Source organism: Otolemur garnettii, unplaced genomic scaffold (assembly GCF_000181295.1).
Source record: "Otolemur garnettii isolate 467f Iridium unplaced genomic scaffold, OtoGar3 scaffold00006, whole genome shotgun sequence".
Classification (NCBI taxonomy): domain Eukaryota; kingdom Metazoa; phylum Chordata; class Mammalia; order Primates; family Galagidae; genus Otolemur; species Otolemur garnettii.
Genome location: NW_003852401.1, coordinates 28126768 through 28154007, shown reverse-complemented (window position 1 = coordinate 28154007; position 27240 = coordinate 28126768). Strand labels below are relative to the sequence as shown.

At 43.8% G+C, this 27240-nt stretch overlaps 1 protein-coding gene across 2 annotated transcripts in view; it reads right to left on the bottom strand.

Moving 5' to 3' along the window:
• Positions 1 to 27240, bottom strand: part of MAMDC2 (MAM domain containing 2) — a 167048-nt gene that overhangs the window by 65426 nt on the left and 74382 nt on the right. For both annotated transcript variants that reach the window (XR_001161818.1, XM_003782936.2), the window contains exons 3-6: positions 19852 to 20120; positions 18391 to 18475; positions 14894 to 15031; positions 1570 to 1826 (exon numbers count right to left, since the gene is read on the bottom strand). Coding sequence is in view for 1 of the 2 variants with exons in the window: in XM_003782936.2 (XP_003782984.1) it covers positions 1570 to 1826; positions 14894 to 15031; positions 18391 to 18475; positions 19852 to 20120 (749 nt within the window). In the remaining variant the exon portion in view is untranslated. The remainder of the gene's footprint in view (positions 1 to 1569; positions 1827 to 14893; positions 15032 to 18390; positions 18476 to 19851; positions 20121 to 27240) is intronic.

Sequence of the window (27240 nt, the reverse complement as noted above, 5' to 3'; positions counted from 1 at the left end):
ATAAAATGTTCCACTTTGCTGCAAGAGCAAATTGAGACTGGGTTAGACTTTGGGATAGGAAATAGCACACATTCTGCAAAAGGCACTGTGCTCTCTCTGGGCTAGTGTGGGGCGGGAGTAGGAAGGGGTGCAGGGAGAGGCAGGCACGCCACCAATGGACGGAACATGTCTGGAACCAAGGCCCAAGCTCGGCATTCTCTGCAGCTGTACATCAGGCTAGCAGATGGCACCCGTGAATAATGTCCAGAGGAATAATCTGCTTCTTTTGCAATTTAAGGAGAACTGGGGAGGCTATTGTCAAAAGCACAAAGAGAAAAGTGGGGAATATTGATAAATTATGGTAACTAAGACTCTGCTTATAGCTCCTAAATCCTGATAGCCATCTTAGACCTACAGTAACCACCAGGCTGCAGCCTATGATTCTAGAGATCCTCTGGGGTCCTCTGGGGTCCTCAAACAGCACCAGGCCACCTCCCTCAGAGTTTAGTCAGATTTTAGTCTGGAACTACTAAGTTCTCTGGCATTCACAGAGGGTCAATCTTGGGTGCTGTGTTCCCTCCTTTTTTATCTATAAATACAGAGATCATTTTATCTACTTTGTTGGGTGGTCAGTACTGAAATACACATGCAGATACAGATATGTATTAACATATGTGTTTAGAAAAGGGTTTACAAGGACAAACACCAAAATGTTAATAGTCCTCATCTTTGTGAATTTGGCTTAGGTGTTTTAGTTTATTTCACTTCTCTGAATTTTCTAATTTTTCCTCATTGAACTTTTATCACTTATATAACTATAAAAAGTTTAGAAATTAAGGCAACAAGCCTTGTTTCAAATTAAGGCCATGATAGTAAGTTTATTTCGAATTTTATGGCTTTATTTGTCCTGCAAGGAAAGAAATAAGTGACTTTTTCCTCAAGTAAGGGAAATCTTCAAAACTGTTCTCAGGGGGCATTGCCTATGGCTCAGTGAGTAGGGTGCCAGCCCCATATACCGAGGGTGGCAGGTTAAACCTGGCGACACCAAACTGCAACAAAAAAATAGTTGGGGGTTGTGGTGGGTGCCTGTAGTCCCAGCTACTTGGGAGGCTGAGGCAAGAGAATTGCCCAAGCCCAGGAGTTGGAGGTTGCTGTGAGCTATGTGACACCATGGCACTCTACCCAGGGCGATAAAGTGAGATTCTGTCTCTACCAAAAAAAAAAAAACTAAACTGTTCTCAGGAGTGGAAGTTCAAGAATGAATTTCACTTAGAGGGAGTCTGAACTTTTCTTTTGAACCCTGCATGATCACTGTGCAATAAGAAATCTAGTTGGTTGACTGGCATTTTATATTTGCTCTTATTAAAAAAATACTCTTGCTAGAAAATGCAGGTGATAAAGGAGGCAAGTGGCAGGAAATACAGGGGAAGGGGGAGTGGCTGAGGGGCTGAGGATGAGATTAAGATGGAGGGACAGCAGAAAAGATAGACCGGGCCTGAGACCCCAGAGCCTCTTGGTCTCCTTGCCTGTGCTGGGTGCCGGGCCAGACAGCAGCCACCAGGGCACACTTGGGACACAGGGCACACCTACCTCCATCGGGTAAGGAGCATTGAACTCGATCTCTGCGAGGTTCCAGGCTGTATTCCCTGGGTTGTTCACTCTCCAGAGCTCCTCATAAAGGCCGGCCATATCCCGAGTATAAAGGGAGAAGATATGGTCATTCCCCTCCTGGAGCTGGTAATAAAATGACAGGCAACCAGACATGGGGGCGGTGGTCCTTGGGGAAATGAGCTGGGCCACCTCCTGGAAGTGCTTGACGTACACAGAGTCCACGTACATGTAGTGGCCTGAAAGCAGAGACAGAGCACAGCGTAAGACGGGCTGTGGAGGCAGGGGATGACATGAAAAGATGTGATTCTGGGATTTACTGATTTAGTTTTTTTGAGACAGAGTCTCACTTCGTCATCCTTGGTAGAGTGCTATGGCATCATAGCCCACAGCAACCTCCAACTCATGGGCTTAAATGATTCTCTTGCCTCAGCCTCCCAAGTAACTGGGACAACAGGTGCCCACCACAACGCTCAGCTATTTTTAGAGAGGCAGGTCTTGCTCTTGCTCAGGCTGGTCTTGAACTCAAGAGCTGAGGCAATCCACCTGCCTCAGTCTCCCACAGTGCTAGGATTACAGGCATGAGCCACCACGCCTATTCTGTGATTCTGGGATTTACTTCAAGATATCCCAGCGGGAGTGCTGGGGAGGGAGTGGAAGGGCTGCAGATGAAGGAAGTTGGCCATGAGTGGGTAGAGAAATGCTACGGCTGGGAGACGGGTCCACGGGGTTCATTGTACTCTGCTAAATAAGGGATGAGACTGTGTTTTTCTCTTTACTTTTGAAATAAAATATACATAAAGAAAGGTAGAGGTGTCATCTGTAAAGTGCTTGGCCTTTGACAAGCTTAACTAACCCATGGAAAGAAACAGAACATGAGCCCAGAAGCCACTACAAAAATACTAAGTAAACCATGTATTCTTAAAAGGATGGGGAGAGACTGCCCTGTGCATCTTTGTGATTTCTGTAAAACATAACCACGTGAATTTTGAGTGAAATGAAGATTTAAATTTGAACTGGATGGCAATTTGTAGATTGTTAGTGGAACATGTAGGTCAGTCGACACTGAGACAGGGTTAGGACTTAGAAGGCTGACCATGTGACACGACTCTATGCAGGCCTCAGAGGGCCCTGAATTAGAGGCCAACCTCTCTCAGAGAAACCATGTGAAATAGAGAAGCCATGGAGCAGAATGGAGAGAGCCTTGGTTTGGCTCTGAAGAGACCTCAGTTCGAATCCTGCTCCATTTCTTCTGTGAGCAAGTTTCTCAGTTTGTTCCTGTTCACTAAAATGAGAACCGAATACTTCCCTCCTAGGGTGGATGAAGTATAAAACAGGATTCTACATGAAGGGGCTTAGCATGTGCCTGGCACAGTGCCACCCTCTATACAACTATCACAAAATAATGTCACTGATGATTCAGCAGCCATGCTTGCCCTATAGTGTGTTGGGTACAGAGGGTAGCTATCATAACTAGCAATTTTGTATGAACTTGTTTAAATAATAACAAAGAAATGCTATGCAATGTAGCTCCAACAGAATGCCCCTTTTATTTATAAACTCAGAAAAATTACAGCTCAGATTCTTTGTTTTTATTACATGTTTCCTGGTCAATTAGAATTCTGTTTCCCCTTGGCAAAAGAGAAGTGAGAGTTTGAGGAAGAATATATATGTTCACACACTGGATGTTTACTCTGTGACTAGCACACTGCATGGCCTGTGGTAGGCTCTCAACACATGGTTCTTCGGAGCATGAACATAGTCTTGGAAAAGTCTTCACCTCTACATGGCAGAGGGGAAAGAGGGCCAGATCAAAGCTCACTTTCTCCTGGTGGTAACTTGCTCTGCACCTTGACTTCCCTGAATAATCTCCCTTATTGAACACAATTTCTCTATGATCTTGCCAAACCATGAAACTGAATAAATTGAGATCACAAACTCAAAGGCTCAGAGGGGCCAGCCGGATTAAGTATATGGGTGAAGTGGATTGGGTCAGGGAGAAAATAGAGAGTGGTAAATTAGTCACCAGCATTTAAATCATATTTCTACAACAAAGAGAAATAAAAATTAAGCCTCTCTGGACAAATAAAAAGGATCTGATAGCACTGCATTATCATGCAGTGACAACCAGCTGGTGGGAAGAAGCCGCCATGTTCCCTGAGAGGATGGCCTCTACTTCCAGCTCATGTTCTTACATCTGGTCCAGTGCTGTAGGTTTTTATGGCACATCTGTCAATTTCTAAATGATGATCCCTGTATTAGTTTGATAGGGCACCTGTTTCAAAGTACCACAGGTTGGGTGGCTTCAAGAGCAGATATCTATTATCTCAACAGTTCTGGAGGCAAGAAGTCCAAGATCAAGTGTCAGTATCGTTTGTTCCTTCTGAAAGCTGTGAGGGGGGAGAGAGGACTGGTCCCAGGCCTCTCTTCTGGCTTCTGGTGGTTTGCTGGCAATCTTTGGCACTCCTCGGCACATAGGTCTCTGCCTTTATCTTTATGAGGCATTCCCTTATATGCACATATCTCTCTTTGTGTCCAGAGTTCTTATTTTTATAAGGACAGAAGTTATATCAGATTAGAACCCACCCTACCCTAGCATGATTTCACTTTAACTAATCACATCTGCAATGATCTATTTCTAAATAAGGTTGCATTCTGAAATCCTGAGGATTAGGACTTCAGCAAACACATTTTGGAAGGTAACAATTCAACCCATCACACCCCTCATCAAAATTTTAAAAACATTATATGTGCCAAGTAAATAGATCCGCAGGCTGGAGGGAGTTGATGGGCTCCACATGGCCACCTTTGGGAATACATTTTAAAGGAAGAACCAGAATGTGACGGGACAGAATCAGAGAACCCTTGATATGGAAGGAAGAGAGCCTTTCTGTATCTCAAGCGCAAATGTCCTCTAAAGCACCCCTGGTGGCCATCCATCCTCAACTAGAGCATTCTATTAATGCAGAATGCATATGACCAGTTAGACTCTGTAACATGCCTCCATCCACTAAGAACTCATCTGAGTATCAAAGGCAGAGATGAAGGTTTTATGGCCCTTGGTAACACGTCTTACCAATAAAACAGAATCTTTTTGCATGCTGTGCAGCAGGGGGAATTGAGTACAAGCAAGTTATAATTCTTTGTATTATAATGTCTACTTTGTTTCCTCAACACCTCATTGTGGGATGAGTCATGGAGGTGGACCACTGAGAGGCCCTTGGAGAGAGCTTGCTTCAGGGATCATTATCGACAGACAGACTCCAGCTGCCTCACCTTTGGCTCCACAGTAGGGTCTAGATCAGGCATCCTCAAACTATGGCCCATGGGCCACATGCGGCCCACCGAGGACATTTATCTGGTCTGCCAGGTGTTTTTGTCACTGCTGCCTGTCCTGCTTAGCAGCCGACTCGTCCCGGGGCCTGCAGTACGGCCTGCCAATGGTCTGAGGGACAGTGAACTGGCCCCTTGTTTAAAAAGTTCGAGGACCCTTGGGAAGGCCATGCCACTCTGAGCTTCTCCCAGCCAGTGACCAACCATAGGAGGGGTCCTAGAGCAGGGCCATTCTGCCTGACATGAGGCTGCCCAGCGGTTCCCATCAGCCCGGCCTTTGCTCTAGCTCAGCAGTCAGATTTGAATCCTATGCTGAAGGTTCTTCCCACCCAGGCCACTTTATGACTTTTGTAGGTCCCAGGCACTCTGGCTACAGTGGGTCCCTTCCTCCATATAAAACATTAGCAATTCTACATTGGTATAAGGGTGAATATAATGTAGGCTAGATTTTTATTATTATACTCATTTTTGTCTTCTGACTTCGAAATAAATAAAATTAAAAATGCTCTTGGATCCCTAACCATGCTATGGCTCTAAGGAATGTTGCCTACTGTGTTTTATAAGCACATCGGCCCTGACCCCAGCTTCTCTGGCTCCTTTCCCCTTGACCCTTCACAGTCATGAAGATCTGTCTCCCAACTGATCCTAGCATAGTGTATGCTTCCACAGCCAGCTTCCATTGAAACTCATCTTTCTTGCAGACGACAGACATCTGACAGTCTTCTTCAAAGGACGGTGCCTCACCTGCTGTGTGGACGACATTTTAATTCGCACATTTGCGGTCAAAGTACCTCCTTAACAACTCATGCTCAAGATGTTAGGGCAAGTAAACCACAGTCACATTTCTGATCCAAAAAGTATCCAGCAAACACAATGACCTGCCCAAAGTGAGTCAGAGAGGCAGCTGGGAATCAGACCAAGACCGCTGACGCCAAGTCTCCTAGGGGCGCACCAGACTAGACCACATTCTCTTGCCCCCCCTTTTCCCTCCATTATTCATTTGTTCCCAGAGATAGGTACTAATTACTGACAATCCAGTTAACATTCACTTTCTCACTGGGAAAGTGAGAAAGGTAGCTCATCATAAGTTTATCATTGCAGTTTGGGGTGGGGGATAAGATTCAGAAATCATGGTCCAGGTGTCCATTTAAGGAAGCCAGGTTGGAACAATTGACAACCAACCCAGGCAGAGTATGTCACTGGCTACAATCTGCTCTGAGGGAGAGGAGCCAACAGCTGGGTGCATGCAGGTACTATTTCATGCATATTTTCAAAAAGAATGAAGGTAGCCTAATAGCCTAATAGCCTTGGGCAATTATGTCCAGTGTCTGGTATTATCAGAATTTTTCTGCCTAGTTCAGTGAGGTTTCCAGAACCCCCATGAAAGATAATTTTTTGTCAGATCTTTAAGATTTGAGTAGGACAGAACCAGATATAGATGAACTTTAGGTAGATGGGATCCTGTAATCAACCAAACCACTAGAGATCTGCAGGCCACAGAGATTTTAAAGTATTAAAACTTGAACTGATAATGAAAGTGTCTGTACAAGAGGATGGGTTCCCCATAAAATTAGGAGTTGAGGGGCTTATTACCACTTTTCTGAAGTCTGTGTTGCTTTGCCACACACAGATTGGAAGCCAATCTGTTATTGACCCATTCTGGATTATGGAAAAAGAATCTGAAGTTTCTTGGATAAAAAGAGTTTCTAATTCAGTTGAAGGAATACAATTCTCAGCAATGCCAGCCAACACTAAGACCTCTTCTGGGATAATGCCTGTGATGATGATGTATCTGAAAAGGGCTTTCCCTTCATTTCTTAGGACAGCCCTTTGTATTAGCTAAACTTTTTCTGTGAAATCAGTAGCCCCTGGTAGTCAGCCATTTTCCTCTGGATTAAGGAAAGAACTTTGAAGTCAGTTCCTGAACATTTGTTTTCAAACAGTCTGGCTAACCAGCATTCCCCAGAGATTGGACTTGGCTTGGCCAGGATGCCAAAGGCATCCTCTGACTCAGCTGTGATTCGGCCCTGTTGGCCACATTTGTACTCCAGTTGTCTGTTTCAGTGTTGCTGGGTGTCTGGACAAGCTGTCTCCCCAGTAAGGCGGACAACTTGGTCTGAAGAAACATGTGACACATGGAAATGCCCTGTGGTCTGCTGCCATGGTGAGGAGACAGCGTGCAGTGACAGACAGCTACCACAAAGACAGCAAGTTAACATAGCTGCTCCACGAGTCTGATACTTATCTTCGCGAGCCTTCAGACTAAGGGCTCGGGAGGCTCTTACCAGAATAGAGTCGGACTGTAGTCTTTCTCAGCAGCATTCAAGGATGATGTAAACATACATAAAAGTTAAGTGGGAAGCCTTCTCATCTCTGCTAAAACCTCAAAGCTCAAAACAACATCCTACAAGAACCTACATTTTCTAAAGACTGGTGCTAGACCACTAATATGCTACGTGGCAGCACCTGGCATCTGAGCCAGCTCTACCAGTTTTAGTCCATCTCTTCTCCACACCCTGTGTGTATGAGAAGGCTGGAGATGGTTCAGAGAGATTGGAGACAGGGTTTCTTGGAAGAGCGTTGTCTCGGAGCTGACCTGCTATGTGTTCCTTTCTAATCTGTTAAGGGAAAGTGAGGGCATTGCCTCTGAAATCTTACTTTGATCCAAGAGAAAGGGCTTAAGGGAACCACTCATGGAAGGGACGGAGGAAGGAAACTGTCATTTAACCTCATCCCCTCCCACCTGGGCAGAAATTCCGTCTCCGAGATTGCCTCAGGCGCTGAGATGAGGATGGTCAGAATTCTAGAGATAACTTGATCAGTGATAACTTAAGTTTGTAGGGCACAGACACTGGTGCCTGACTGTTACCTACATCTATCTAAAGGCAAGAAGCTGACGGTAGGTACGTGTGGGGGCAGGGTGGAGAGGAAGGATTTTAGGGTGAGTGAACTGCACTTTCAGTGTTTGATGGGCAAAGATATTGGGCTTTTCCCCAGCCTAAGTGGACAATTTAGAAGGTATCATGGACTGCAGTGCCTTGAAAGGACTCTTTTCAAGTGGGCTACTTGTAAGCATGGTATCTCCAATAAGAAAGGGGTGGCAGGGTGAGCCATTGTTTATAGGAGCTAAGTGGGATTCCCAGTGGTCAGCCAGAGAGCATCATCCATCTCTGGAACAGTAAAGTGGGATTCCCATCAGCCATGACAGAAATGACCCGACTTTGGCCATCTGCTGCATGATGAATATCAACTCTAGATTAAATAGCAGTGGGCCAGTAAAACTTTTTGTCCTTGGCCTTTCCCTTTCTGTCCCAACCCTGAAGAATGCAGAAGCAGCACAATGAATGGGAGAAGAGGAGAGGGAGAAAAAAAGCGAAGAAGTATGAAAACACCAACCTTCCCCTCTACTGTGGCTCTGTGGCCTTGTAGGGGGGACACTCTGAATGTGAAGACCCTTTGGAGCTGTGACTTGACTGATCTTAATCTTTGAAAATAATACCCAAAAGCAACTGGGAAGCTATGGCAAGTCATCCAGGGGGCAGGGACAAGAGACCTAGCACAAAAGCAAGGGCAAGAAAAATAATTAAGCTGCTTCCATACTGAGTGCCCATGCCACGAGCCAAATGGATCAATGCAGAGAGCAAATGAGTAGGTGCTGTCAAGGTGACACCTGAGCTCATTCCCACTCAGAGAGGAAATGAGAAGAGTACCGTGAGTTACGGATGGAGGATCCATCCATCTCATGGTCTTTGATGGAATAAAATAATTCTGACTTGATTTTAGGTTTTGAAACCTTGTCTAGCTCCTTCCAGCGTGGCACCATAAGCAGGATTGATTTTTAAAATCTCAACAAACAGACAAATTTCCCTCACTATTTTCCCAGCAGTTATCTTCTTTTTGCTAAGGTGTGTAGGGAACAGTAGTGATTTGAGCTGTCAGTAGGTTAGCTCCTAGAAGAATTCATTTCACTTCATAAAACATCAGGGCGGTGCCTGTGGCTCAAGGAGCAGGGCGCCAGCCCCATATACCAGAGGTGGCAGGTTCAAACCCGGCCCTGGCCAAAACTGCATAAAATATTATACCAGGGAAGAAACTCAGATGTGATGAATCAGAATTGAGGAAAAAAAAAAAAAGGATAAAATAACATTCCCTCCAGTATTCTAAGGATGTCCCACCACAATTTTTATATTAAACAAGACTTTGGGGACATAGGACTCATTTTTAAAACCTTGACGCAAATGTTTGGAGGAAATTGTTAAAAACGTACATGCATAGAGAGCCTCATTGTATTTTTCAGATGATTACGTTTGCTGTTCCCTTTTCTGCAACACAGAGACAAGCATCCTCTTGGGAAGATTTCCTCCACTCTCCCCGTAGTCCTGAAACTCCTGAGTAGCCACACAGCTCCCCTTTTCCCTGATGCTTCTCCAGTTTTTACCTGAAAGCAAAGGCAATGGCTGTGTCCAGCATACAAAGAAGCAGGAGATGAGTTCCTACAGAGCAAAATCTGCGGCTGCAGGCAGGCATCTGAACCATTTAATCTTGACTTTGCCACCCAAATGGATAGAGCTCAGGGAAGATCCATCTACCCGGTAGAAGGCAAATGTAATAAAAGAAGCAACATTTTTCATTTCCGGAGCACTGAAGGTTTTTTGTTGGTGTTGTCCAAGAGTGATCCTCATCAAATCTTTGAATCTTATGGGCAGGGATTTTCAAATAAGACATTTTAAAATTTTGGAGTCATCTTTTTTAGCCCCACCCTATATGGGGGAAAGACTTATATAAGAATCCAGGCCTGAGGAGTGTCAATGTGTGTGTGTGCCTGGTGAGTAGGGCGGAGGGGCTACTGGCTAATGAATGGGTTGGAGGGGAATTGGGGTGAAATAGCAGAAAAGAGTTGGAGGAAGCGAATGGAATGCAGGCATGCAGGCTTCCTGCTAATCATAAGCAGGAATGTAGCCCGGCAGCTCGGGGGTCCTCTGCCACCTGTACACACCCTGGCATTCTCTGATACTCCTAAGCACAAGACAAACCATCCACTCTCACATCTCTGTGCTTTTGCACGTGTAGAGTTTATTTTTCTCTTATCTACCTGGTCAAATTCTAGTTCTACCATTACTTCCTCTAGAAAGCCTTCCTTTAGCCCCAAATTGAGGTAATCTTTCACTTTTCTGTGGCCCCCTATCATTTATTTCAGACCTCTGTTAGTCCTGCATCACTGTGCACACTTATGAGCATTTTGGTATTCAGATAATTCAAGAAATGCCGTAATGTGCATTATCACAGAACAATATTAAAGGCCAAGAGATGTCTTGAAATAAAGAAATCCAGTCAGCTTTCTGTAACTCAGGGCTTCCCCAGTTCATTTGACTACCTATTGCCCTCTGCCCCCATATAAGGATTCGTATACTCAAAACTGGTATTCCAGGGAAGAGCATTTTAGGAAAAGTTGGTTCCTGTGATCTTTTGAAGGTCAGTGCCTGTTTCTATATCACCAAAGTATGGGAGAATGCCTGATGTTATCATGTGTTTGTTGAATGAAGGAATGAGTGAATAAACGAATGTTGAAGAAGCAGCCTCATTTAGTGTTCAAGCTGTGACTGGACTGACTATACAATCCCATGGGTTGCTGGAAGGAGGTGGACGGTCTCCTTAGACATCTTCTCTTAACTCCAGGGTCAGCTTTTGCTTTAACCCTCAGTACCGACATCAGGGGAGCAAGCAAAGCTAGTGGGCAGGCTGCCTGCCCTTGGGTAAAGACGCTTTCCTGTTTAAACACAGCCAAGGGAGAAGAGAAAGGAAGGAAAAGAATGTAAAGCATCTCCAAGGGAAAGGAGAAAGGAAGACGGGAAGGGGAGGAGGGGGAGAAGAGGAGAGAGCCAAATGCCTAGGGCGACAGTGACAGCACCCTCCCAGTCAGCCTTGGGGAACCGCAGGATGACCACACTACTATGCTCATCTCTGGCCTCTTTTCCTTACCACTTTATCCCCTTACTGCTCCTTTTTTTCCCCCTAATAGCATATATAATATACTTATCAGAACCAGGAGGACTCAACTTTTTTTAAATTCTTTTTTTTTCTTTTGAGACAGAGTCTCACTCAGTCACCTTGGGCTGAATGTTATGGCATCATAGCTCACAGCAACTTTAAACTCTTGGGCTCAAGCAATCCTCTTATCTCAGCCTCCCAAGTAGCTGGGACTGTAGGCACCCACCACAATGCCTGGCTAGTTTTTCTATTTTTTGTAGAGCCAGGGTCTCACTTTGCTTAGGCCGGTCTTGAACTCCTGAGCTCAAGCGATCTATCTGCCTTAGCCTCCCAGAATGCTCAGATTACAGGATAAGGCCGCTGCTCCTGGCTTGAGCCACTATGCTCAGCTAACATTTTTGAAATAGATCTCAGTGGGTGGCAAATTGGAGACCCTGTTACATAGTATTAGGCAAAGAGAGAAGTGTAAAACACTGGAACTCAAAGGCATCATGGAGATCATCAAATCCAAATTCCTCATTTGCAGATAGACAGATAGAGACCCTGAGAAGTTAGGAGCTTGCTGGAGGTAATACAATACCCTGATAAGTGGGCCTGGAGCACAGCAGCATTCCAACTCCTAGCTTCACATGCTTTCTCTATCCTTCATGGACACAAATATTGTCAGAATGTTCTACAGTTATGGGTAAACATGAGGAAGGGCTGCGGTATTACACTCTTCTCAGGACAGACTACACTTAGGTAACATAGTCAAATGGATGATTTGACACTAGTTTATAGGTCTACCTCTCCCAAGAAATGTGTCTCCCCAGCCAGCTGACCCTCGCCATCACTGAGAATGAAAACTGATGGGTTAAACAATTAATCACTATGTCATGACAGTGGCTACTCAGAGGATTTGACTTGGAAACTAATTTTTAAGTGATTCAAGAAAAGTTCTCTAACCCCTCTCCATAGTTAAACTTGCACCTCTGTGTAAATGTGACAATGACATGGAGAATTATTGCAATTTTAATGCATTAGCCTTTTAAGATCCTTTCCATTCTTTGCATTAGATTCTTAAGATACGACAGAAAAACATAACCGGGTGTGGTGACAGGCGCCTATGGTTCCAGCTACTCAGGAGGCTGAGGTAAAAGAATCACTTGAGCCCAAGAGTTTGAAATTGCTGAGCTATGATGCCACAGCACTCTACCCAAGGGACAGAGTGAGACTCTATCTCAAAAAAAAAAAAAAAAAAGACATGATAAAGAGTTTCAAAAGTAGCCTATTTTCATACATAAAGAAAAAGTCACCTGGATTTTCTTTTCTGAATCTCTCTCTCCCAAGAGATTGTTAGTACTTTAATCATTCAAACAAAGGTCTCAAGAGGTTGCGACATTTCATGATTGTTTTTTTGGGGGGGAGGGTTAATACAGTTGTCTTTTAAAGTAGCCATGCAGATTCCTGGGCTGTTCTGCCACCACCAGTTGTTATTTACTAAAGACTCCTTTATAGTGTGGTTTCTCCAACGGCCACAAGTGGAGGTGGGCTGTGCATCTTTAGGGTCATAACATGAAGTATACAGAGAGAAATGCCAATCTTTTGTCATTGTCACACATGTTAAACCTTGCTTTTAAAGGTAGGAAATATGTGCTTTTTTATTCTTGTGATACTTTACTGAGAATAATGGGTTTCAACTCCATCCAGGTTGTACTCAGTACTAATATGAAACCAGAAGATGATCTAATCCATTATTTCCTATATAGACACAGGAAAAGAAACTCAATTCAAGTTTTGGGGAAGGGGAGCAAGGCTAGGGGTATGTGGGCTCCCACTCAATGGGCAAGATGTAGGGGTGTATGGCATGCCTTTTGGATATAGGACATAACCAAAAGAGGGACTCTGCCTAACAAATTCAAATATTGTGACTTGGTTGTTTGAACCCTCCCATTAACCTGAAATAAAAATAAAATAAAAGTAGGAATTACTTTTCCTGTTTCTTATCTCAGTAAGGGACTCTAGACATATCTGAAGACACAGTTTCCGGGGCATTCTTTTGTACTCTTGTTCTACCTTTTTGTCCTCCCTTGGCTGAGATAATCATCGTTATGTTAATCCATCCAAACCCTCTGTGGTGATCATCTCTCCCCGTGCTCAAACACCTTTGGCAGCTTCCCATTGTCAATAAAATAAAGGTAAAATCTCTTGTCTGGCATTCAAGGCCTTTTAGAATTTGCCCTGACATTACTTTCTCAGCCATATCTCTCCCCCTTTTTTGTTGTGCATGGGCCTTCTCTTGTCTCTGCCTGTCAAAATTATACCCACACTTCAGTGCATTTTACTTTTATCACATCTTCGAGGAGCAGTAAGTGATCTCTTTTGTCTCTGAATGCCCACCATCTTTCTTTTTTGTGGGGGTGGGGGACTACTCTTACAGCACTTGACACACACTACCTGTCCTTACATCCATTTGTAGTAGAAATCTCTTTCCCTTTCTTGAATGTATGTACTTTGAAGCTGGAAAGAGGCCACAGGGGGCTTGTCTTTATCCCCATCATACTTGATACAGGATCAAATGAATGTAAATGTTAGATTCGAAGTTGGTTTTGTCTTCAACAGGCAAGCTCCGTGAGACTCCAATATTTTTACATATATTTGCTTATAAGCATTTTATTCTAAGAAGCTTAGACATGTTGAAAAAGGAATAGAATTTATAAAATGAAGGTTGCAAAATAGAAGTTGCCCACTGGGTTTTACCAGCAGATGTGTTTTGTTAGCCCACACACTGATTTTTAGAAAATATTCACCAACTTAAAAAAATGTGAGTAATTTCACATGAACACGAGGCCTTCCTGATTATCTAGGAATATCAAAAGCTAAGGCAACCTGGGCCACCATTCACTGGAGCTAAGCAGTCTTTGTACAAGGGCTCTGCTTTCTTATTTGCCCTAGTCCTCATCCAGGCCACGTATCACTTGCTTCTATCAGCTGCCTGACCCCTATAGCAAGTTGATGCTGAGACTCTGGTTATAAAGGAGGAAACAATGGAAGCAAAGAGAATAGTAAGACCAAGATGAGGACTGCCTAGAGCCAAGATGAGCTGAAGGATGGACACTTTTGAGGAAAATTTGCAGACACGATTAAAAATATTTAGAAGAAGACAAATTACAGTGAATGAGGAAAACAGTAAAGAATGATAAAATGTCATCATGTTTTCCAGCATGGGGATACATAGTCCGCATGGGCCATTTACTAGGCCTGTGTAGATCACCGTAGTGTCCGCCACATGGAAAAGGATCTAAAGAGAAAAGTTACGATTTATAGCAGAACCAAAATTCTTATTCTTGTTGGAAGGCCAGCCGCTAGAAGCTTCTTGCTTCTTGGAGAAGACCTTGGAGTTGAGGACTGGAATGCCTTGCAATTGTGGGGAGACCTAGGCTTTTACAAAGTCCCCCAAGGTCTAGTGATAAACCCACAGCGGTAATTCACAAATAAGCAAACCCTTGCCGGGGTCTCCCTCCTGTGGAGACTTCTCATTGATAATGTAACCTCACCTCCCCATCTCCCTTGCAGATAACCAACCTACGTGGCCACTAGGGGGCCCTGTTGCACACCATCACTGCCACTAGGGGAGTTCTCCAGGTTTCCTTCCTGGCCTTCCATCTATATTTAGTGATAATCAACCTGGACTCTTCCAGCCTTGACATCAGAAATAAGAAATATTGAACAAAAAAAAGATAAGAAAGCAAACCACATTGTGGAAATATAAAAATAGTAAGTAAGACCAGGTCGCAGCTAAAGAAAACTTTTAACCGGGTGGCCTTCCCCTAAGTCACAGAGCTACCTCACTGTCTATGCTTCCCTATTCTTCTGCCAGCCTCCTGTTCCCTCCTCATCCTCCTCCCTTCCTGTTCACAGAAGCCAGTGAGGTCACTGCAAGGAGCAAGAGGAGAAGGCAGAAAGATTCATCCTGGGCAAAGGACTCCATGTGCCCCCAGCTCACCCAGCTCACTCCTGAAGGTGTGATCCTGTGGGAGAACAGAGTGGGAGTTCCGAATATTTCCTCCTCCTACAAACCAGTTCACATTGGGGTTCCAGCGGTTCACAAAGCCACAGAGATGATTTTCTTCAAAGTCACATTCTGGCAAAAGAGAAATAGAAACACTCTTCATGGCGTGCGGTCACACCTGGGTATGCCATACTCACCGCAGAGTTTGCTCTTAGATACTCAGATGTTTCTCTCTCCCTTGGCCCACTAGAACCTTTTGACCAGGTGCCTCTGGACAATATTGGCCAAGAAAAGAGACAGATCCTATAATGAGTTGAGATTCTAATTTGTCATTGGCCCTTTGAACTGTGGCCCTTCCACTTAAGAGCCATGTAGTTTGCAGCGTGACTCATTAGCTTCTGTTTGATCAAGTGTGAAATGGGGACAATGTTTCCACCTCCTAGGGCTGTTGTAAATGTGGACAGCTCCCAGGACAGTGCCAGGCACATGGGTGGTGCTCAGAACAAGGTGGACATTTTTAACAGTCATCTCTTTTTCTTTCTTTCTTTTTTTTCTTTTTCAAGACAGAGTCTGACTCAGTTGCCCTGGGGTTGAGTGCCATGGCATCATAACTCACAGTAACCTCAGACTCTGAGGTTCATGCGATTCTCTTGCCTCAACCTCCTGAGAAGCTGGGACTAGAGATGCCTGTAATAATGCCCACCTAATTTTTTTAAAGATTTGCTCTTGCTCAGGCTGGTCTCACACTCCTGAGCTCAGTCAATCCACCCACCTCAGCCTCCCAGTGTGCTGGGATTATAGGCATGAGCCACCATGCCTGGCCTGTCATCTCTTTTTCAAAGCACTGTTCAGGATTATGCTTTTAGCTCTAAAAATTTTGTCTAACACCCTTTCTTGAGCTTGATGCCCCAGTTATCCATCCCCTTCTCTCCTGAGGGTAAATAAGACACCCAGAACTGAAGGGCATGTTTAATAGAGTCTAAGACCCCCTTCTTTCCTTATAAACAAGAACTCAGTCAAGAACATAGCATATACTATGCTCTGGGTCCCTTCTGCAGCTACGGAATGGAGAAGAGATAGAAGAAAAAGATCTCCTTTAGTGTCATTGACATGTTTGCCTGGGTTAAGTTGTTGCCCATTAATAAAATCCTTTAGTGGAAACAACAAACTCACAAGCTGGTACCTCTATTGACTCCAATACTCATGCAATTAAATTATGAAGTAGGATTGTGCTATCTATCTCCCACCAGCCCCTCCATATCTACCCTGTCTCCTACTTGCTCTGAACCATAGAGGTTGACCTGTCTGGACAGTATCAATGGGCTCCCCTGATTTCCAACTTCCTATTGGATTTGACAAATGGAGGACAGAGGCAGAGGGAAATCAGGGGTTCAATCCCTCAGCCCTCTCTCAGTTGGGTTGTCCTGGGTTGGCAAATCTTATCAAGCAGTCATACAGCTACTGATCCCAGGCTCTTCCTCCTCCTTTATCTTTCAGACCTAAAGAGGATAACAGCTCATAAATCAACAATGTTACTGGTCCTGAGTTGCATGAATCAAACCAGCACTGTCCCTTGTTGGTTTCCTTTAGCACTGACATCTTTGCCGTCTCTTTAATGACAATGAGCTTTTCTCAAATCACACAGGTCGAGTAGACCCTCTGCTTCTACCTCCCTGCCAGGATCTGGACTGCTATAATTATCAGCATGTTTTTACATTAGCAGGCATTGAACATTTTTAAGTTTACATTTTCAATTTTTTTTTTCACCATGGCATCCACTAACCAGTGTTCAACATTCAGAGCTAAAGCCTCCCATAGGGGAAAATAAAAACAAAACATTCCTGAATGTGCCAGGCTCTATTCACAGTCTCATTAGTCCTCAAAAGAATCCCACCAGAGGAGCGCTTCATCCTCATTCACAAGTGACTATAGAGGCTGAGAGGACCAGTAGGCTGACTGCGCCAGCAGGTGGCCTCGGGCAGGTGTGTGTGACTAGTGTGCATCTGGTCCACGACCCACGCAGTCACCAGGCTGGACACCAGAGGGAGGCTCAGGAAGGGAGTCTGGGTGAACTCATTGTATGCTCAGAAAATAGCCACTATTTTCTATTTCCCTTTTCTCTAGTCTATTTTCTTTCACTTGCTTTAGAGCAGTGATTTTCAACCATTTCGATTTCCCAGCACACTTGAACCTACAGTTAAATTTCTGCAGTATGCTTAACTTATGTTGATCAATAACAAAACAAACAAAAAAGAATATACTTACTATGCTTTGAACTTCTTTCAAAAACAGTTTCATTAGTGATCTTTAAAATTTTTTTGCAGCACACCCAAGACTTTCTCACAGCATACTAGTGTGCTGGACACACCGGTTGAAACTCACTGCCTCAGAGACATCATTGGAAGGTCAAAACACGAAGGGAGACTTCAGCAAAGTCTCTGGTTGGTTGGGAATCCTCTTGCTCTCCTTTCTCTTTCTCTTCCACACCCATTTAGCCTCCAAGTGTAAAGACCCCTCAATTGTGTTGCCCCTTTCCCTTTCCATGGATAACTCTCAATTTGATCTTCATTACTTCCCCTCTGGAAGGTCACAGTTGCTTCCTGGGATTTTCTACTTTGCTATGTTTTCCTGGTCTCTGGCTCATTTTCCACAAGGCAGATGGGGTCATCCTCTGAACACATACTGCAGACCTCCCCGCTACCGACTGACTTTGGCTTCCTCCCAACTCACACTTCAGTCTGGGTTCCACACTCCCCCCTCACAGACCCCCTCGGCAGGCCTGAACCCCACTTCAAACACCCTACTCTATTCATCCTCCCCACAGGGATCTAGCATAATGGACCTTTTCCTTCGTACCCTACACCTCCACTGCACTAAATTAGACTCCTTGAAACCCACCCCACATGCCTCTCCCTATTGGTCCTCCCCGATTTCTTCTCCTGCTCTCTGCACCCCACAGCATAGTTTGTCCCTCTGTGGCAGGATTTATCAAATACAAGACAAGCTTCAGTGACAGACAGAAGGTGAGCAGCCACAGGACAGGAACTGCCCTCTCCTGATGCCTTCTTGGAAGCTGGGGCATAAGAGACACCCAACCAACTCTGGGGAGGTGGAATCTAAGTGACAACTGTGATTATGAAGACGGCAATGATGTGCCAAGAGAGAAATGGAGGAAAAGAGATAATACACCAGATTTTCTGACAAATGCTACAAAAAGCTGTTTACAGCAACCTGGAAATTATTTTTATTAGAACATGTTGAGGTTAAGGTGGTAAAACTCTGAGACTACAGCTGTTGCATAATGAGCCTTTCCACACAAAGCCAAGCAACATACAGCACGGCAGTGGGCCTAGCAGAGACCTTAAACTACTTTGCGTTATGCAGGATATGTTATACGATACTGGGATCTTTAGAACTGATTCAGTTCCCTCTGGCAACAGATTTTAGAAAAAGATTCGTATTCTGATGAAAGGAAAATGAAATCCACTTACCGATACAATAGCCGGTTGTCATCTTGATTTCAAAGAGCGCAATGCTGTCTGTGTTTCCCTGTCCTAGTACACCTTCTATTAAAATCTGCACAACAAGATGAGGTATTTATTAACCAGTGTGGTGTAAGCGTTCCTAACTCTATATGAAATCAGCACATCGTACCCTAGAAATGCATTAATGTCTACATGATCTATGTGTTTATGATTTAATAAAAAAATAATAAAAAATAAAATGAAATCTGCACAACACTAGGGGAAAATGGGGAGTTAGACTTCAAAACATCATGCTTCCTTGGTTCAGAATTTCAGCTATTAGTTAAGAGTTGTTCAGCAATTCATGGCAAAACAGGATTGTTAGTTCCAGCTAATTGCTATTGGATACCACTCTTATGATAGACTTTGTTAAAAGAATGTGTTTATATGTGTGTGCACAAACACATTCTCAGGGTTTAGACAAACACATCTCTCCAAGTTCTTAGAACTTGAAAGTAAGCCAGATGGCCAATAAAAGCTGAGTTAGCAGTTTTCTCTCCTATCACGTCTCAACCACCAGCTTCTCTAACGCATGTGGTAGCCCTGCGGCTGTGTCTCTGAAAGCAATAGCCTTTTCCTACGTGGTTTTAGCTCTGTGGTTTTGCAACTGTGCCAGTAGACTTGGGGTGTGATAAGGAACTCAGACCCTCCCATTGTGCCTTTTGTCAACCACTGCCAGACACGGAGGGACTCCAGGCAGACAGAAGGTCTAGGAGAGTAAAGTATTTCAAAAGTTTGTAAAGGAGAAGAAGAAGGATGGGATAGGAAATTGAAGTATGGATTAGGAATGAAGGAAGTTTTCACGAAGGCTCCACTGTGTCCTCAGTGACATATTCTCAATACACATCACACTTCACGGCCTCCTGTGTCCAGGTCCCATCCTTCTTCCTTCCTCCAATCCACACCCAACTTCATCTTCCATCCTCTACCTTCCTTTTCCAGAACCTGTCAAGGAACAACTTCCCTCTTTGAAAAGGAAACAGAACATGTCCTTTAAGTATGTTTGCCCTTCTGAAGTATTTTCATTTTCTCTTTTATTACAGTTAATGTTTTATTCAAAATTTGTAGCAAATAACCATTAACAAGCTAATATGAAAACATACCACACACAATTTAGAAAAATGAAACAAAAATTACAGGAAATGAGAATGCTCCCTAAAGCCACATAAAATCTATTTCCATAGAATAGATTGATTTAAGCCCCATTTGGATCCTTACAGAAGGCCCATTTAAATAGATGGGAATGAAACCTGGGAAGAAGCTCTTTGAAGGAATAAACAAAATGTTCATTTGTATTACTAATATTCTTCTATGGTACATCTCCTTTGAAATGCCACATTCTAATACAGGAGATAACTAACTCACCACCAGGAATTTTCATAAGATCTTGAAACAACATAAACTATCTTCCTCTCAAACTTCACCTACTTTGAATTTCTTGGCACTGTTTTGCAAATCCAAGCTGGCTATGAGCCAGCTGTCTGAAGGTTCCTTAGCAGACCAAAGCAAGCGATCAAAGCTTTCGTCTTCAAATCTCATGTAGAGGTTCAGCCGGCTGGGATCTGACGGAGACCCCGATGATGTTATCTGGTAGACCAGGCGGAGACAGCTCCATTCCTCAGCCTGTAGATCAGAACTCAGAAGAACAGCTTTCTCCCCTTGCTTGGCAAAGGAGGTGTCCACATAAACATAATGGCCTGGAAAGAGAAAGGAACACAGGCAAAATATCAATCTTTTGTTTGCAACTTGGAAAAATATACAACCGTGGTCCAGTAAATCTCTAGGCAGACAGAACCTGCAGATGCATTTTGTTAGCCCACCCTGATACCGGATTATTGCCTGAACACCAGATCTCTGGCCTTTTGTGAAAAAATTAGAAAGTCTGGCCACACTGAGCCCACTTTCCCACATGACACCAAGAGGCTGGTGCTGAGTAACACTGCCTCTTCAGAGGGAGGCATGTGGTCTACACTTTGCCACATTAGCCATCACTCCCTTGAACTCCTGACACCGCAGCCCAGTGTCTATAGACTGTCTTCATCTCCCTGGGACCTGTGTCATGTGAGCTGGGTGTTGGAATACAGACAGGCAGCATGAGTAGGTGAAGTCAGCATAACATGCACTCCCACACGTCCTTCCACAGCTGCTCCCGACCCAGTGACTCAACCTGCATTTGACTGGCAGTATAGTAGACTGATGCATATAGGAGATTGGATCCTGGGAGCTAGGCATACAGAGTTCATTGTCAGATATTGTTTTAAAGCCAAGTGTAAGATTCTTCTCCCTAGACTCTCTCATGTTCTCATAACTAAATGAGAAAACATATGCAAAACATGTAGCACAGGGTAGGGAAGGTGTGACACTGTGGGACAAACAATTATCATTTCCTTCTCCTCCATCCCCTCCTCCCTTTTTCCTCTTCTTCCTTCCCATCCCCCTTTCCTCTCCTCTCCCCTCTCCCTCCCCCTTTCTCTCTGTCCTCCTAATACTGACAAATGGTGTTCTGTTGGCTGCACGGGGATGTGCAATAGCATTTCTAGGAGGAAAAGGGAGGCACAGAAGCCAACAGCTCTAACTGGAGCCCTGCAAACTCAGCTCTGGCTGTCTGGCTTCCTACCAGTGACCCCGATGCCTGCGAGTCTGCGGGGACCCCGGGCCTTTCTGGACTGTGGACCCTAATGCTTGCTCAATTCATGGCCAGCATCTAACCTGCTGTGTCTCAGCCTGTGGCTGCCCATCCACCCCACTGCTAGCTCCTGTTCTCCCTAACACTGATCTCTAACTAGAAAGGCCCTGAATTGCCCTTTGTTTTGTTTAGTATTTTTCAGCCCCTCTTCCCCTCCCATGCTTGTTGTCCTAAACTCCCATCCTGACTGGATCCTTATCTCTGTTGCCAGTAGCAGCAGCTCAGTGGATGACCACCCCAGCGTTTGGAACACAGTTAGGGTACTGTCTTCAGCAAGCCTTGCTTGCTGTCTGAAGGGTTTCATGACTGAGCTCTATCTCCAGCTGGCAATCCTATTAACATAGCAACTACCCACTGGGCACAAATAGCAACTGCTTCTATATGCAAACCCAAGTGCCCCCGTGGCCCTTACAGCAATCGCCACCACCACCACTACCTGCTATGTATAAACGACACTCACTATCAGCCAGGCCCAGGCATTGTTCTAAGTACTACATATACATTTCCCAGAATGGGGGGGCCTGTTGGATTTTATGGTCCTAAGCTGGAGTCCTTTTTGAATAAAAGTGCTTCTTCACTGTGGCATGTGCTACTAGCCCCCCAAAGGCACTATAAGCAGGCTGTTAATGGGGTGGGGTGAATTTGGGATTGGGAAAGATTCTGTAAACACTTCAGACCTTTGCTAAGGAAGTAGAGAGTTGGGACATGGAGTATAAAAGAAGAAAGAATCAAAGAAAGTCCTCCTAATACTGAGAAGCGGTGTTCTGTGGCTGCACAGAATGTATAACAATGCATGTTTATTTCTATGAATAAAAGGGAGCCACTGAAGCCAAGAGTCCTAACTGAAGCCCTTTGGCCTCAACATTGACATAAAACACCAACTTGCCTGCTACACAAGGAGACCCGGTTCTCGTGGGGTATTTCCTCAGTTTCTTCCATTCTCCCCCTCCCCCTTCTGTTCCCATTCTATAAGGGAACAACCAAAGCAGTGCTCTCAAACCTGAGCCCAGAGTTATATACAGGGCTCGTTCAGATCCCTGGGCCCACCCCTGCAGTGATCCACCCAATAGGTCTGCAATGATACAGATTCTAACAGATTGTACTTCTGGAAAGTTCCAGGTAATGCTGTCACTGCTGGTGTGGGGCTCATGCTTTAAGAACCCCTGATCACTGTAAGGTATGACAGAACACAAGGCTCATGCTCTAGGCACCTCTTGTCTCCCAAGAGCAGGCTTTTAGGGAGAAGATAATTCTGGAAGGTACAATGCAAACTTAAGTAAATGTGTGCTATAGCAGGCTCACTGAGTCCATATGCTGGAGATTATTTTGACTTTTCAGTGAATGCCATTAAAAAATTCTTCTGACATTCTCTCTCACTAGATCAGATTTTACTGTAAGCCTATGTGAATGTTCTCTCTGAACGGTTCTGGACCCAAAGATAAAATCATTCCAAGATGCAAGATGAAAGGAAGACGGAGATCCAATTTGTGCAATTAAAGTCCTTCCTAAAGCTTTTAGGAAGGAGGCAAGATGGCTGACTGAAGCCAGCTTTCGGCAGAGGGTCCCATCCAGAGGGAGAAATAATGGCCAGAAATAACCCAATAAAGTGGAAGATGGGGAGCTGAGCTGAGAGAGAGGATTGATAGGTTCACATCACTCCTGCTACAATAAGCTGAGACTCCAAAGGAACAAATTTCAGGTACAAAACCCATCTGAAAGAGGACAGGAATCCTTCCCCTCTTCCCCCAGGAGAGCAGCTTGAGGTGAGTAGAGAACAGAGGACCTTTTGTTTCACCAAAGGGGAGCCAGCAACTGAGGGCTAAGACTTCCTCCATGGAGAGATACTTTTGGTCTCTTGCCTGGGCCAAAAGTTGATCTAATATTCTCCCTACCTTCCTGAACTCCCAATCCATCCCTCCCCTCTTTTCTGGCAGTCTACCCCCTGCCTGCAAAATCTGGAGTGTTTGGCAGATTTTTGCTAGGGCGGGACACCTCATAAGCTGTGGGGCAGTTGTGCTGAAACTATAACTTTAATAGAGGCAGGGAGTCATAAGGAGAGAGAGACTTGCCCCCACGTTGGAAAGAACTCTTGGGACCCATGCTACTTACCATTGGGAATGCAGCCCACTGGTTCCCTGGCTTGGTAGCCCATGGTGGGCAGCTAGGCTCCCCACGGGGCTCCTGTGACCAGTGGCTGCAGCAGCAACTCTCACAACCTGAAGCCCACAGCCGGTGATCCCACCTCGAGTCACCTATGAACTGCTGCCCACAGCCAGTGAATCCCAACATGGTCCTGCGACCTGTGGGCCCCACAGCTGGTGACACCTGCTTCTGGTTTCCCACCTGGCTCCTGCAGCCTGAGGCCAGGGGTCAACAGATCTTCCCTCTGGTTTCCGCCCAGCTCCTATGACCCTTGCAGCCAGTGGCAACACCTCCAGCTCCCCGCTGGCTCCTGTGACCTGCACACAGCAGCACCCCAGACCAGCGGCACCACCCCTAATAGTGGCGGTCCCTTTCCTGACAGTAGTGGCAGTTCCATGGCCCCTCCAACTGGGGTCAAATTGAGCTGACAGTGGACCCCCGCTTCCTAGATGCTGAAGACCTTTTGAACTCTCCCACCTGATCGGTGTTTGTGTTGATCAGGACAATTGGTTTGGAACTCTTGACCTGGGCTGATCACTTGGGGACCCACCAAGATTGTACCCTGGTTGTGTTTTTGTGGGAGTATGGATTCTCCCCTTCCAGTTGTCACCTGTGGGGGGGGGGCGGGGTGTCTTAGTTGCCTATATATATCCACAGCTGAGATTTCAGCCCAAAGCCATTGATTCACTAGGATTAGGCAGAGACTAGCTGAATACTGGTCAGCACCATCTAGCCCCATCACACCAAGCAGGTCCCCAGAGTTTCATGCTGTAGTTCTGAATGGGACCTTTGTAAAGCTCTAAGGGAAATGCTGCAATCACCAGTCCCAGTTCTTTGGTAAAGGACTGGTTAATGACAACTCCAGGAGCTCTCAATTCAATTTCACTTTGCCAGCTTCTTTAGCTAAACAGTGAAAAATAGACGTGGGGTGGAATCAGTGGAAACCCTCTGGCAACATGAATAATCAGAGTAGATCAACTCCTCTAAGGAATGATAAAGGAGACACAACAGAAGATCCCATTCATAAACAAATGGCTGAGATGTCAGAAATTGAATTCAGAATTTGGATTGCAAATAAGATTAACAGAATGGAGGTAAAGATGGAATTAGAAATTCAAGGAGCAATTCAAAAGTTGTCTCAAGAATTCAATGAATTCAAAGACAAAATCACCAAAGATTTTGACACACTGAGGTAAGAACTTGCAGCCCTCAAAGATCTGAGAAATATAGTAGAATCCCTCAGTGACAGAATGAAGCAAGCAGAAGAAAAGGATCTCTGACACTGAAGACAAAGCTTTTGAATCCTCCCAAATGCTCAAAGAGGAAGAGAAGTGGAGAGCAAAAACAGATCATTCCATGAGAGAATTGTGGGACCACTCCAAAAGAGCAAACATTCATCTCATAGGAATCCCTGAAGGAAAAGAGGATGGTCTGAAAGGCACAGATACTCTCCTCCAAGAGATAATTGAGGATAACTTCCCAAGCATGACAAGATATACTGAAATTCAGATAGCAGACAGTTTCGGAACCCAAGCACGACTCAACCCAAATAAAGTATCTTCTAGACACATTGTAATTAACTTCGCCAAAGATAATATAAAGGAGAAAATCCTGCAAGCAGCCAGACATAAGAAAATCATAACCTACAAGGGGAAGAATATTAGAATGACTGCAGATCTCTCTGCTGAAACTTTTCAAGCCAGAAGAGGATAGTCATTGACCTTCAATCTCCTAAAACAAAACTACTTTCAGCCCAGGATCCTGTATCCAGCTAAATTGAGCTTCTCCATCTCATTTATGATGGAGAAGTTAAATACTTTAATGACATACACACACTGAAGAAATCTGCCATAACCAAACCAGATCTTCAGGATATCCTCAGACCCATCCTCCATAATGACCAGCACAATGCTCTACCACCAAAGTAAACTCACTCTGAATTCTTGACCAAAACCCAATTTACACAGTGGTGAAAAGATTCAAAATGTCCACTGGAGTTTCAAAAAACTTGACCCCAAAATACTACCCGGCTTATCAATAATCAATTGATCAATACTCACTTATCAATTAATGTGAATGGTTTAAACTGTCCTTTTAAGAGGCACAGGTTGGCTGACTGGATACAAAAACTCAGGCCAGATATGTGTTGTATACAAGAATCTCATCTTATCTTAAAGGATAAATATAGACTCAGGGTGAAGGGACAGACAGCTGTAATCCAGGCAAATGGAAATCAGAAAAAAGCAGGAGTGGCAATTTTATTTACAGATACACTAGGCTTTAAACCAACAAAAGTAAGGAAAGACAAGGATGGTCACTTCATATTTGTTAAGGAAAATATTCAACATGATATCAATTATTAACATTTATACACCCAACCAGAATGCTCCTCCATTTATAAGGGAGACCCTAACAGACATAAGCAATTTAATATCTTCCAGCACCATAATAGTTGGAGATTTTAACACCCCTTTTGCAGTGTTGGATAGATCCTCCGGTAAGAAACTACGCAAAGAAATTTTGGACTTAAACTTCACCATACAACAATTGCATTTAACAGACATCTACAGAACATTTCATTGTAACAAAACTGAATATGCATTCTTCTCATCATCCCATGGGAAATCCTCCAAAATTGATCACATCTTAGGTCACAAGTCTAACCTCAGCAAATTTAAAAGTATAGAAATTATTCCCTGTATTTTCTTGGATCATCATGTAATAAAAGTTAAACTCACCAATAACAGGTATCTTCATACTCATACAAAGACACAGAAACTAAATAACCTTATGCTGAATGATAGCTGGGTCAAAGATGAGATTAAGAAGGAAACTGCCAAATTTTTGAAACAAAACAATAATGAAGACACAAATTATCAGAACCTGTGGGATACTACAAAGGTAGCCCTAAGAGGGAAATGTATAGCATTGCAAGCCTTCCTCAAGAGAACGGAAAGAGAGGAAGTCAATAACTTAATGGGATGTCTTAAGCAACTGGAAAAGGAAAAACATTCCAACCTCAAATCCAGCAGAAGAAAAAAAATAACTTAAATTAGAGCAGAAGTAAATGAAATTGAAAACAAAAGAATTATTCAAAAGATAAATGAATCAAAAAGTTGGCTTTTTGAAAAATTCAACAAAACTGATAAACCTTTGGCTAACCTAACTAAAAATAGAAAATTAAAGTCCATAATATCATCAATCAGAAATGACAAAGGCAAAATAACAACAGACATCTCAGAAATTCAAAAAATCCTCAATGAATATTATAAAAAACTTTACTCTCAGAAATATCAAAATCTGAAAGAGACTTAATCAGAAAGAATTGGAAATGCTGAACAGACCTATATCAAGTACTGAAATAGAATCAACTATACAAAATCTTCCAAAAAAGAAGAGTCTGGGACCAGATGGCTTCACATCAGAATTCTACCAAAACTTTAAAGAGGAACTAGTACCTATATTTCTTAACCTTTTCCAAAACACCAAAAAAGAAGGAATACTTCTCAGGACATTCTATGAAGCAAATATCACCCTGATCCCTAAACCAGGAAAAGATCCAACAAGAAAAGAAAATTATAGACCAATATCTTCAATGAATATAAATGCAAAAATATTCAATAAGATCCTAGCAAATAGCATCCAGCAATATATCAAACGAATTATACACCATGACCAAGTGGGTTTTATCCCAGGGTTTCAAGGTTGGTTCAATATACGTAAATCTATAAATATAATACATCACATAAACAAACTAAAAAGCAATGACCATATGATTCTCTCAATAGATGCAGAAAAGCTTTTGATAATATCTAGTATTCTTTCGTGATCAAAACACTTAAGAAAATAGGTATAGAAGGGACTTTTCTTAAACTGATAGAGGCCATCTACAGCAAACCCACAGCCAATATCATATTGAATGGAGTAAAATTGATAACATTTCCACTCAGGTCAGGAACAAGTCAAGGTTTCCCATTGTCTCCACTGCT